We start from the raw sequence: 14647 nt of genomic DNA, 5'->3' as shown, positions 1-14647 counted from the left end.
CACCTGCCTCTGATTGGAACATGGAAAACGAAACATAGAAATAGAAAACTAGAACAAATTCCCCTAGAAACACAAAACCCCAAAACACACAAAACAACCACCCTGCCACGCCCTGACCATACTACTAAGGCAAAATGACCCTTTTACTGGTCAGGACGTGACAGCTGGATTCTCAATAGTCGATATCAACAGCTGAAAATATAAAAATATGAAATATTGATATTTTCCCAGAGCACACTGGTAGTGGTTAGGATGTGCCGGGCTTGGGACATCACTGTACCTTCTGTATGTCGGCCTTATCCACATGGTCGGCATCTCCCTCCAAGAAGGGCATGGCAAACGAGCCGAGGTCCTGTAGACCAAAGAGAGAACGCCGGCGTTAGATAAACATTGGCATTAGTATTGGACTCGTGGCAGCCCCGCCTCCCACCACCCCCGCAAAGAAAACACTGCCTTCACAAATAATTTATTAGCAAAGCCAGAATCCTTTTTCCACCGTTTGTATAACATAACATTTGATTCCAGAAGCATCTACTGCATATAAAATTATAAAAACTTAATCTAATATAATACAGTATCTAATAATATAACCTCTATGATCATCTAAATCAGAGAGTTGACTTTAGAAGTACACACTCCGTTCCCAAGATCGTGTTTGTGTTAATGACAATGACCTCCAACAATCACCTTTAGAATGCTGATCTCAAGACTTTTCATGCTCCACTATCATACTTGTGCAGGCAGGAAAATGTATTGAATGTGCAATGTTAAAACCGGTTCTTTGAAACCCAATTCCATGAGAAAGTCACTGCCTTTCGTCTCTCCCCCACTTAACTGTCATGGTTTCTCCTGATACCCGTCATCATTTTACTCCATCGAATGGAACTATCCTTCTCTCCTTTCACTGCCAAGTCCAAAAGGAATACCTGCCTTGAACACTTCTCCAGAAAGCTTTAACTTGGCTAGCCTGGTCCCAGATTTGTTTGTACAGCTTTGTCACGCCAATGACCATAGGAGATGGCATGAAAGCACACACAGATCTGGGACCAGAATAATGATTGACACCTCAAGACAAAAAGAGCAAGGCCATTGATTTCAGCTTCTAACTAGAAACGGTTTATATTTATAAAAATAGTTAATTTACACTGAACAAAAATATAAACGCAACATGTAAAGTGTTGGTCTAAGTCATAGACTGTTCTCTCTGCTACCGTACGCCAAGTGGTACCAATGCAACAAGTCTGGGACCAACAGGACCCTGAACAACTTCTACCACCAAGCCATAAGACTGATAAGTAGTCAGTTAAATAGTTAACCAAATAGCTACCCGGACTATCTGCATTGACTCATCACATACACTGCTGCTACTGTTTACGATCTGTCACGTTATTTCTAGTTATATGTACATATCTACCTCAATGACCTCGTACCCTGGCACAGTGACTCTGTACTGGTACCCCTTGTACACTGAACAAAAATATGAACACAACATGTCGCGATCCCAAGCTCCCAGAAATGTTCCATACACACAAAAAGCTTATTTCTCTGAAACTTTGTTCACACATTTCTTTACATCCTTTCAGTGAGCATTTCTCCCTTGCCAAGATAATCCATCCACCTGACAGGTGTGGCATATCAAGAAGATGATTAAACAGCATGATCATTACACAGGTGGACCTTGTGCTGGTGACAATAAAAGGCCACTCTAAAATGTGCAGTTTGGTCACACAACACAATACCACAGATGTCTTAAGTTCAGGGAGCATGCAATTGGATGCAATATCCATCAGAGCTGTTGCCAGATAAATTCATTTTAATTTCTCTACCATAAGCCGTCTCCAACTGTACCGGGCAGATAGCAGACAGTGTGTGTGTATGGCATCATGTGGGCAAGCGGTTTTCTGATTTCAATGTTGTGAACAAAGTGCCCCATGTTGGTGGTGGGGTTATGGTATGGGGAGGCATAAGCTATGGACAGCGAACACAACTACATACTCACCAGACATGTCACCCATTGAACATGTTTGGGATGCTCTGGATCGACGTGTACAACAGTGTGTTCCAGTACCCACCAATATCCAGAAACTTTTCACAGCCATTGAAGAGGAGTGGGACAACATTCAATCAACAGCCGGATCAAGTCTATGCAAAGGAGATGTGTCGCACAACATGAGGCAAATGGTGGTCACACCAAATACTGACTGGTTTTCTGATCCACGCCCATACAAGGCATCTGTGACCAACAGATGCATATAGTATCTGTATTCCCAGTCATGTGAAATCCATAGATTAGGGCCTAATGAATTTATTTAAATTGACATATTTCCTTATATGAACTGTCACTCAGTAAAATCTTTGAAATTATTGCATGTTGTGTTTATATTTTTGTTCAGTCTATACAGTGCATTCGGAAAGTATTCAGACCCCTTCCCTTTTTCCACATTTTGTTACGTTACAACCTCTTCATCAATCTACACACAATACCCCATAATGACAAAGCGAAAACAGGTTTTGAGAAATACCTTATTTACATAAGCATTCAGACCCTTTGCTATGAGACTCAAAATTGAGCTCGGGGCCATCCTGTTTCCATTGATCATCCTTGAGATGTTTCTACACCTTGATTGGTGTCCACCTGTGATAAATTAAATTGATTGGACATGATTTGGAAAGGCACACAGCTGTCTATATAAGGTCCCACTGTTGACAGTGCATGTCAGAGCAAAAACCAAGCCATGAGGTTGAAGGAATTGTCCGTAGAGCTCCGAGACAGGATTGTGTCGTGGAACAGATATGGGGAAGGGTACTAAAACATTTCTGCAGCATTGAAGGTCCCCAAGAACAGTGGCCTCCATCATTCTTAAATGGAAGAAGTTTGGAACCACCAAGACTCTTAATAGACCTGGCAGCCCGGCCAAACTGAGTAATTGGTGGAGAAGGGCCTTGGTCAGGGAGGTGACCAAGAACCCGATGGTCACTCTGACAAAGCTCCAGAGTTCCTCTGTGGAGATGGGAGAACCTTCCAGAAGGACAACCATATCTGCAGCACTCCACCAATCAAGCCTTTATGGTAATGGCCAGATGGAAGCCACTCCTCAGTAAAAGACAGCCCACTTTATGTTTTCCTAAAGGACTCTCAGCAACGCTCCCCATCCAACCTGACAGAGCTTGAGAGGATTCAACAAAGTACTGCTTCAACAAAGTACTGAGTAAAGGGTCTGAATACTTCTGTAAATGTGATATTTCCGTTTTTATTTTTAATACATTTGCAAAAATGTCTAAAAACCTGTTTTTGCTTTATTATTATGTGGTATTGTGTGTAGATTAATGAGAGGGGGAAAACAATTTAATCAATTTTAGAATACGGCTGTAACAAAACAAAATGTGGAAAAAGTCAAGGGGTCTGAATACTTTCCGAATGCACTGTAGGACTTGAGAAACATTCTTACCACTCAATGGTTAGAATTGTGTCAGGAGAATAAATCTTTCCTAAATACAAATCCCTCCTTGTTGCCGATGACAACTGACTGACAGGTCCAATCTTGAGTGAACCAACCATGTGCACAAATGAAGGCCAGCCCCTTACCCAATCGCATCAATGATGACAGCCACAAATGAATGATGACCTCATAAATCCTACAGATCCTTAGTGTCGGTGACATCCCAGCCAAAAAAATGAACTTCAGTGCTAGTGGCTCTCTGGCCACATCCCAATAGTCTTTAATCATTTCCTACCCTAGTTGGCATGATTCCTTCCTCCACTAATCGGAAAGGGCTAGAAAGAATATAAAAATATGGAATCGACAAGGTACTTTAATGTATTAGTGGTTATTACAGAAAGGATAATGAGGAATTGAATCAATTCAACATATTGGGAAACATCCTCTGTCATCCTGCTGTTCACTTCTGTCTCATTCTTACTCCAATCCCCCCCACTCCCTCTCCCCCCAATCCCCCCCAACCATATCTTTTTTTCAAGTATCTCTGCTAAGAAGTCCATCCAAAATTAAACAAATGAAAATGTGTATCACACACACAAGGCCACTGTACCATATCTGGAGTGTGTGCATCTTAACCCTAGCCTGATCACAGATCTATTTGTGCTGTCTTGCCAGAGTGGTCCAGGGTCATAAACAGTTTGCAATACAGCCCAAACAGACTAGGGACCAGGCGATCTTAACCACACGACATGCTGTTCCCAGCTGGTCCAGATTGGTTGACCTTGAACTCATTCAAGGTCCCACCTCATCTTTATCTCAAATCTAGAGACAGTGTTTGTCAGTTGAACCATGATGCCTGTGCCAGACCCCATCTTGTTGTCTGCGGTCTACAGTACACACTCTTAAAACAGAAATAGGACAGCCCAAGATACAATTCCAAGTTAGACCACTCCGCTGAAGGCCACATGAAATCCGGGAAAGGCTTGAATTGTACACGGTGCACTTAGTTTTCCTAAAAGTCTACACACTGATAATAAATGCATTAACATAGTTCTTAGTCCGGATTTTATTATTTTGCACTTTGTATCACATGCTTATTTAAAAATACCTTCACAATTAAAGGATTGTAGATAATGCAACTTAAACATTTTTTTTAAATACCCTGGGAATCAGTGTTTTTGTGTTTTCATTCCACTTCTACTAATTAACTACTCACAGTCTTTAACCAAGACATTGATTAGAGAAATGTCATGTAAAATTGACAATATGCATCAATCAACATTTCTGTAAATATTTCCATCTGTAGACCCTGGGATCAGCTGTGTTACTGTTTTGTTGGAACAAAAGCCTGCACTTAAACCTGCCCTTGAAGGGCAATATTCCCCACCCCTGGTTTACAACATAGTGGGAGAAACAATTATACGTATTGAAATGAATGGAAAATGGGAAATTGCATCATTGGATCCAGCTACTACAGTGGATCCAGCTACTACAGTGGATCCAGCTACTACAGTGGATCCAGCTACTACATATTCTGAGCAAGTAACAAATAGAACCATGTAACAAATATTCCCCATAGGACTTTGATTTCTCTTCTCATTCCAATCACCATCTCCTCTTTGCATGTCTTCAGTTTAGAACACAAACCCAACTCCAGTCCAACACTCACACACTTTTTAATTTACCTTTACTCCCAAAGTGCAGAACAACCAGCAAAATCCCCTCTGCCGTGCATATGTTTCTGAACCACTGCGTGTTCTTATCTACGTGCAGGCAAGAGGAGAATGACAAGTGGAGAAAAACTTCCTTCCCCCAAGATCGGAGCTCACTTTGACCTTCCTCCTCCAGCCTTGAAAAGCAGAGTCTGGAAAAAAAAACCTGCCTTTCGGTATTGAGAGAAAAACCAATCACCGGTGATGCTAATCTGTTAGAGCTCTAAAAATCACAACTCAAAGTCTAACTGCCTAAACAGTAGCCTTTCCCTGAGCGCAAGGCTAGTCCAGTGTTGCATAATGAGTACTTAGCTATGCTGTAATGAGATAGTCAACAAAAGTGCTGCCTCAAGCGCTTACAAATCCTATTTGATGAACCTCAGAAGGGGAGAGAGATAAAGAAGGATCTTAGTCCTTCTTGTGCGCTCACATGCTCCCTTAAAAAAACTCCGCTTGAAAAACGAGAAAAAAGCAGCAATAGTAATGTTTGTCCATTTTGAAACACCGTAGCCAGTATACATTTCCTCAAAATAGTCAGAATTTATTTAAAATAACTCAAGAAATCTATCATTAATCTTGACGTTTTTACTGAGTACATCTTAGTCGCGTAATTTTACATCTAAGATGTTTGGTGCAGTATCTCTTAAAGACGAAGGTGCGTAGACTTCGGCTCTGAACTTCAGCTTGCCTCTATAAAAAATGCAGTGTGCCCGAACAGCCGAAAAAAACAACTAATTGAAGTCCAAAACTAACAAAAACTAACAAAATGTCATCATAATATATGCACAAACTCTTCTGAACTGTTTCGGCTGTGAAGCATGCGGACGCTTTATCGAGCCGATCCCGGCGACTGAACAACAGGAACACGGTGGGCAATGACCCCATGCTTTTTTAATTCAAAATTAAGCTATAGAATTCACACATTATATCATGAAATGTTGGTGCAAGTAATGGGCTATGTCTAGAAAAAAATAACAAACACACCTCGAATATCACAATTGCAATGCTGGCATTGAGTAATGGCAATTATGTGGAGGTGCAGATCACATTCAAGCTATGGGGCTTCTATTTGGAGTCAGCGTTTCCATGTTGTGATGTCTCTCTTCAATTTAAGAGTTGAGCTTTTCATTATGAGGAATGCACGGTTACAGAGGTAGGAGGAGCAGTGTCTGTCAATCATCATCAGATTCTTAATGTTCTTTCATGCCACAGATTATCCATTATATTGACCAGATACTCTATTGGCAGCTCTAACAATGAAAATACATGTATTCAAAAATGGAAGGCAATATGGAGGAGGCAAGATCAGGTGGAAGCATTTTAACCAATGAGACGGCAGATACACGTGTGAACAACAGGCACAACACGTGTCCTACTTATATCAGTCCACTCTTAACAATCTAAGCATTGCGAAACTTCTAGTTGATCAAAAAAGTCACACATAGCAAATAAGCCATTGCATTTTTTGTTAACCAAATTCAACACTCTCATTGACCTGCATACAAAAACCTTTTGCTTGGTGAAATAAGAAGCCACCTGCTGGAACAACAGATTTTGGGCCTAGTGACCCCACTCGCGTGTGACCTCTCTGGCCATGCTTGATACTTCCAGTCAGAGAGGAAGAGGCAAGAATAGTCCCACCTGTTCTTGCCTCCTCCCAACTGCCTTCCATTTTTAAGACATTTATTTTCATTGTTCGAGTTGCCACCTGAGTATCTGGTCAATATAATGGATCATCTGTGGCATGAATGAACAACAATTCACAGGCATGACAGTTACTGTAAAATAATGGTCCCACTTGAAATTAAACATGCGTTTTTAATTAAGCCTTTGTAAAAAGCCTTTTGTCGGGGCTCTATAAATGCTTCAGAAATCACTCCGAAACAAATGTCACACTAAGGTTGAGAATAGGGTAAGGCCACATTTGGCTTTATAGGGTTGGGTGATATTTGGGAGACCTCTTCTGAGATATGCTACTCCAAATATCGTGATATCCGATTTAATCATTCTGCACCGGTAATGACTAGATCATTCCAAACAGTGCAATTTGTGCTTATTTACTGTAATATTGTCACATTCTCATTAAATAATCTTAGTATGACGAAAAACATAAAGCTTAGTTAATTCATTTAGACTTAATTTTCAACATATTGATACAGCCTAAAGTTGTAAAGTTCAAATAGTAGTCTTGAACATCACGATATATCATCTTGCACTTCACAATATATTTTCATAGTCAAATATCATGATAACGGATTTAATCATATACAATCAGCCAAACCCTATTTGGTAAATAAGGACCTTTTATATCACCCTTTATAAAGTATGAATGTACTTATGAATCATTTGTGAAACATCTATGTAGGGCTTATGAAGACTTTATGGATGCTTTCATACAGTTTTGGTGGATGAAATCAAAATCGGTCGAGTGCTTTGAAAAACACACAACCCACATTATGTTCATGAGCTGTAGTTATTGAAGGGGAAATGTCTTCATTTAAAATAATTGCTTCAATCACATTCCATCATTGGTTTCAATTATGCCCCGACTCTATTCTTCTGAGTTCCTATGTTTTTTTAACGAACCCTTTCATTTGCCAGCCTAGATGGGTCATTCTCCGAGAAAGAGGCTCCTTCTTTGAATACTAACTCACTTGCCAGTTTGGAAGACATTGATAAGAAAAAGCAGACTGTGCTGTGGGCAGTGCATTTTGTCCGTCAAGCCCTTCAAGTTCAAACTGCCACCTTTGTTTATTGTGGGTAAAAGCTATTAATAGACGCCGATTGTTTAACCTCCAAACAGTTTAAGCTGAACTAACCTCGCCTCGAATTCTTCAAAAGTATTTTAAACCCTTAGTCAATCACACCACACTGTATCAAAGTCCACAGATATTCTATGATGAACCCACTGTTCTGTTTTGGATGTTGTTCTGAGGAAAATTCAAAATCAGGCAGAGACTCCAATGCTCCTCCTATAGTAGCTTTCTCAACACTTGTTCCTCAAGCAGAATTTGTATCATCATCTCAGTGTTTCCATAACTTTGGGCTTTACAACTGTGAAACACTGTGTAGGATGTAGGTCAATATCTGAATGTTCTGGAGATTAGCAAATTCAAAGAGCACATTCTGTGGAACAGAAGAATATTACCCTAAGATTTTGACTTGGTTCCAATCTGACATTTTTTATGTAGTCAGAGGATGACCCCTTTCCCCCAAGCCAAACCCCATAGCAAAGAAACAATAATGTCATCACAGACGTATTCTCCAAAATACTGTTTTTGATTAAACACAAGGAAAAGCTGCCATGTGTTATTATCACCCCCATTGACCTTACTTTGACCCTACATGATTTTAACTGGCATACATGCATAAAACTAGATCTATTTTTATGGCAATGCATATTTTATCACTGAAAACCTGAGCATTTGTTGAAAGCAAGACAATTCAGCATTTACTGACCGAGTTTTTGTCAGACAACTAATGTGCAGGTATCCTTTACCCAACAAGCATTAACCAGGCATTGTATAAGACACGACATTATCGATTATCAAAATGTCTCACCACTGCACTGTATAAAGTATTTATTGAACTAATGTATTACAGCCATCATAAATATATATTGACACACTAGTGAAACCAAAGACATACACATATCTAAATTGGTCACATAATTTTTTATTTAACTAGGCAAGTCAGTTAAGGACAAATTCTCATTTACAATGACAGCCTACTCCGGCCAAACCCGGACGACACTGGGCCAATTGTGTGCCCCCTATGGGACTCCGAATCATGGCCGGATGTGATACAGCCTGGATTCAAACCAGGTACTATAGAGACGCATCTTGCACTGAGATGCAGTGCCATAGACCGCTGTGCCACTCGGGAGCCCATAATATGATACATTGTAACTTTTTTGCCCCAATAGCATCACTGTACCTCATGATGTGTAGTTACATGGGAATCTTTGTCCAGGACAAATGGAACATTCCAACAAGATGCATGTATCTCCATTGGGATTTCAGGTTGAATTCCCCAGGCTAAGTATAAATGGCACAACCTTGACCTTGGTTTGATCCTCTACAACATGAGAACATACAATAATATTTCCCATTACTCAAATAGGCCATAATTGTCTAATCCATAGTTCTCAGTTTCCTCCATATGACATCTTATTTAATTGCATCCTGTAAAGACATGCTATTATCATGCAAGTAACCAATGCATTAATGCTACCTTAACTGACTAAACTACCAATTAGTTGGCAGACCCATAAAAAAAATACATTCAAGCACATTACGTTAATAAGATACCTCAAACTAGAAATGATAGCTCCAAAACACAATGAGAAACTAATATACATGTACGAAATTGCTAACATCTGGAAGAAGAAAAAAAACGAGTCCATCTTTCCGTAAAGTCTATCAATAGAGACAAACACATTTCCTCTTCCGCACACAGACAGAGGAAGAGGAAGTTGCAGATAAGCCCCCTGCGTCATCTGCCACACATACATACCTCACTGTGTTGGTTAAAATGGAACTGACAGGAATACCAGCGGGTATTGAAAAACAAGACCTTGGATTACAAAATAGCCTACAGCCTTTCAGTACAATATATATTCATTATCAATTGTAATTGAACGCCATCCCTCGCTTTGTGAACTTCAGCGGGCGCGTGATTGGTCTGGCGAGAGTCCCTGACCTTCAAATGTCTCTTTACAAAAGGATTCGTCACACACCCCTTAAAAAAAAATACTTAAAAAAACGAAAGTATTTTGTGCAGTCAAATGTTTTCCAATGCAAATTAACCCAACAACAACACAGAATCAACATCACACCGTTCCAAATTTACACAAGTATTTGCACAGAGGCAGGGCCATAAACACTGCAGCGGCCTATTGTCAAGACACAATACAACAAAAGAGAGGTGATTATTGTCACCATGGTCCATTGTGGACTCATTGTCCATGGGGAGCGTATATGTACGTATACAGCCATGTATCTATTTTTCAACATACTTTTGACATGTACTCTTACACTATGACAGAGAATTGTATGATCAGAGAAGTAAATGTGTACATGCATTCATTCTATTAGAACAAGTTTTTTCCTTTCAATAGGATAACGAAAACATGTAAAAAGGAGAAAAAGGTGAAATGCACATCTACATTTTTATCCAGACAAAATGTAAAATGGGAGTCTCCTGAAATGTGCATCCGATTCACATGGCTTGCATTATCAGCCTGTCAATAGTAGCCTAAATATTGACCAACCCAGCATTGGAGATAACCCATGCTCCTACCAAACAACTACTTCACTCCAAAAATACAACAGCACTGTGCAAAGCCTAATCAATACTATTATCATCACAATTAATAAGAAATATAACCCTTTCTCTGTCTGCTCCTAGCTTAAAATCACCAGCAGCTGAAAACAAAGAGAGTAAACGTTGCCAACATGTTCCATTGTAAGACATGTCACTGCTTCCCCTCCTAACCGAGCCATACCATATCCACCCAGCACAGTCACAAACCACATAAGCATACCCCTGCAAATTAAGAAAACATACCTCAGATATGTTGTAGGCTAAATGTATGTGCCAGTGGTATTTCAAAAATAGCTGTATGGATAAAATACAAATCAGATTACTATCACTAGTTGTAAGGAGGTATGGTGATCCACTGTCTCCTAAGCATGTCTGGTGTCACGTATAAAGCCCATTGCCCAGCATTGCACATGATAGAGAGAGAGGGGAATTCTTTACGCCTACACTATAGAACTGACATAAACCCAAGAGTGACCTTGTCTTTTTTGTCAAGCAGGCTTAACGGCATCCGAGTCAATATGAGGCAATCTAACGTAACAGTGAATCACACAAATCAGTGTGTAACTTCTGAAAATCAACACTACTGCATTTGTTTGGTCAACATACTGCACTCCAGTTGGACATTATAAGTAGACCTACACGTATGGAAGAGGGGATACGCAGGCAGACCTATTCAAATGGAGGTTTTTTGTTGTTATTCAACGATTTACACAAAATGAAACCATTTCCCATGTCTATGAGAACAGGGCAAAGCTTCTTACCGTTTGCACAAATGTAGGGCATTTGGTTTCGTACATTTATCTTGGCATGTCATAGAAATAGCATGGTGGCACAAAGGAAGATAAGATAGATTCTAACGGTGGGAACATCTATTGTCATCACCAATAATAATTGAGCATCATATTCCTGACCAATGGAATTCTATGACTTTTCCGTATCACTACCAGGTGTGACAGTCCTTGGACGTCAGGTAAAAACATCACAAGTACCTGTAGAACTCGTCTGAAGGGTATGGAAAAGGTCGGTGATCTGGGGCACATACAGGCCCTGTCCAGAAACAACCTAACAAGAAGAAGAGCTGAAGAATATGGATTAATGCCAAGCTCTCTTCCCTAATCCAATAAAGCCCTCTTCCCCCCATCTAAGTAGCTCTCTAGTGATCTTGGTACACCATTACTATAGTTATTATTTATTCAGGGGAGCCCAATTGAGACCATAGTCTCATTTTCAATGGTGTACTGAGAACAAACAACTCTCAAACATAATTCAATAAATCAATAAAACAGAAAAGAAATGTACCGCAGGATACAGCAATAACACAAATAACCCACCACAATCAACCACAACACTAATAACCCACCACAATACTAATAACTAGAGGTCGACTGATTATGATTTTTCAACGCCAATACCAATACCGATTATTGGAGGACCAAAAAACCCCGATACCGATTAATCGGCCAATTTTTTTCTTTTTAAAATGTATTTGTAATAATGACAATTACAACAATACTGAATGAACACTTATTTTAACTTAATATAATACATCAATAAAATCAATTTAGCCTCAAAAAAATAATGAAACATGTTCAATTTGGTTTAAATAATGCAAAACAATGTGTTGGAGAAGATAGTAAAAGTGCAATATGTGCCATGTAAAAAAGCTAAGGTTTAAGTTCCTTGCTCAGAACATGAGAACATATGAAAGCTGCTGGTTCCTTTTAACATTAGTCTTCAATATTCCCAAGTAAGTTTTAGGTTGTAGTTATTATAGGAATTATAGGACTATTTCTCTCTATACGATTTGTATTTCATATACCTTTGACTATTGGATGTTCCTATAGGCACTTTAGTATTGCCAGTGTAACAGTATAGCTTCCGTCCCTCTCCTCGCTCCTAACCTGGGCTCGAACCAGGAACACATCGACAACAGTCACCCTCGAAGCAGCGTTACCCATGTAGAGGAAGGGAAACAACTACTCCAAGTATCAGAGCGAGTGACGTTTGAAACGCTATTTGCGCGCACCCCGCTAACTAGCTAGTCATTTCACATCGGTTACACCAGCCTAATCTTGGGAGTTGAACAGCGCAATGCTTGAACAGCACAATGCTTGAAGCATTGCAAAGAGCTGCTGGCAAAACGCACGAAAGTGCTGTTTGAATGAATGCTTACGAGCCCGCTGGTGCCTACCACCGCTCAGTCAGACTGCTCTATCAAATATCAAATCATAGACTTAATTATAATATAATAAACACACAGAAATACAAGCCTTTGGTCATTAATATGGTCGAATCAGGAAACTATCATCTCGAAAACAAAACGTTTATTCTTTCAGTGAAATACGGAACCGTTCCGTATTTTATCTAGCGGGTGGCATCCCTAAGTCTAAATATTCCTGTTATATTGCACAACCTTCAATGTTATGTCATAATTACGTAAAATTCTGGCAAATTGGTTCGCAACGAGCCAGGCGGCCCAAACTGTTGCATATACCCTGACTCTGCGTGCAATGAACGCAAGAGAAGTGACACAATTTCACCTGGTTAATATTGCCTGCTAACCTGGATTTCTTTTAGCTAAATATGCAGGTTTAAAAATATATACTTCTGTGTATTGATTTTAAGAAAGGCATTGATGTTTATGGTTAGGTACAGTCGTGCAACGATTGTGATTTTTTCGCAAATGCGCTTTTGTTAAATCATCCCCCGTTTGGCGAAGTTGGCTGTCTTTGTTAGGAAGAAATAGTCTTCACACAGTTCGCAACGAGCCAGGCGGCCCAAAATGTTGCATATACCCTGACTCTGTTGCAAGACACATTTTCCCTAGTTAAAAGAAATTCATGTTAGCAGGCAATATTAACTAAATATGAAGATTTAAAAATATATACTTGTGTATTGATTTTAAGAAAGACATTGATGTTTATGGTTAGGTATACGTTGGAGCAATGACAGTCCTTTTTCGCGAATGCGCACCGCATCGATTATATGCAACGCAGGACAGGCTAGATAAACTAGTAATATCATCAACCATGTGTAGTTAACTAGTGATTATGATTGATTGATTGATTGTTTTTTATAAGATAAGTTTAATGCTAGCTAGCAACTTACCTTGGCTTCTTACTGCATTCGCATAACAGGCAGGCTCCTCGTGGAGTGCAATGTAAAGCAGGTGGTTAGAGCGTTGGACTAGTTAACCGTAAGGTTGCAAGATTGAATCTCAGAGCTGACAAGGTAAAAATCTGTCGTTCTGCCCCTGAACAGGGCAGTTAACCCACTATTCCTAGGCCGTCATTGAAAATAAGAATATGTTCTTAACTGACTTGCCTAGTTAAATTAAAGGTGTAAAAATAAATAAATAAATACATTTTTAAAATCGGCAAATCGGTGTCCAAAAATACCGATTACCGATTGTTATGAAAACTTGAAATCGGCCCTAATTAATCGGCCATTCCGATTAATCGGTCGACCTCTACTAATAACCCACCACAATCAACCATAACACTAATAGCACAGAAAAAAAAATGTATGAGATGTATGAAATTGTATGAAATGTATGCATTCACTACTGTAAGTCGCTCTGGATAAGAGCGTCTGCTAAATGACTAAAAATGTAAATGTAAAATGTAAATAACCCACCACAATCAACCACAACACTAATAACCCACCACAATCAACCACAACACTAATAACCCACCACAATAATAACCCACCACAATCAACCACAACAATAATAAACCACCACAATTAACCACAACAATAATAACCCACCACAATCAACCACAAAATAATAAACCACCACAATTAACCACAACAATAATAACCCACGACAATCAACCACAAAATAATAAACTACCACAATCAACCAAAACACTAATAACCCACCACAATCAACCATAACACTAATAACCCACCACAATCAACCACAACACTAATAACCCACCACAATAATAACCCACCACAATCAACCACAACAATAATAAACTACCACAATCAACCACAAAATAATAAACCACCACAATCAACCACAACACTAATAAACCACCACAATCAACCACAACAATAATAAACTACCACAATCAACCAAAACACTAATAACCCACCACAATCAACCATAACACTAATAACCCACCACAATCAACCACAACACTAATAACCCACCACAATAATAAC

General features: G+C 39.4%; 1 protein-coding gene across 2 annotated transcripts in view; it reads right to left on the bottom strand.

The window, feature by feature from the left end:
- LOC115195541 (5'-AMP-activated protein kinase subunit gamma-2) overlaps positions 1-14647 on the bottom strand; it is a 119906-nt gene that overhangs the window by 102944 nt on the left and 2315 nt on the right. Inside the window, exons 1-2 of one of the 2 annotated variants that reach the window (XM_029755490.1) lie at positions 5126-5418; positions 281-352 (exon numbers count right to left, since the gene is read on the bottom strand). In XM_029755490.1, coding sequence (XP_029611350.1) covers positions 281-334 — 54 coding nt within the window. In that variant the 5' untranslated portion in view covers positions 335-352; positions 5126-5418. Of the gene's footprint in view, positions 1-280; positions 353-5125; positions 5419-14647 lie in introns of those variants that run through there. The other variant, XM_029755489.1, reaches the window with a different exon arrangement.

This window comes from Salmo trutta, chromosome 6 (genome assembly GCF_901001165.1).
Source record: "Salmo trutta chromosome 6, fSalTru1.1, whole genome shotgun sequence".
Lineage (NCBI taxonomy): Eukaryota > Metazoa > Chordata > Actinopteri > Salmoniformes > Salmonidae > Salmo > Salmo trutta.
This window is presented reverse-complemented; position numbering and strand designations above follow the sequence as displayed.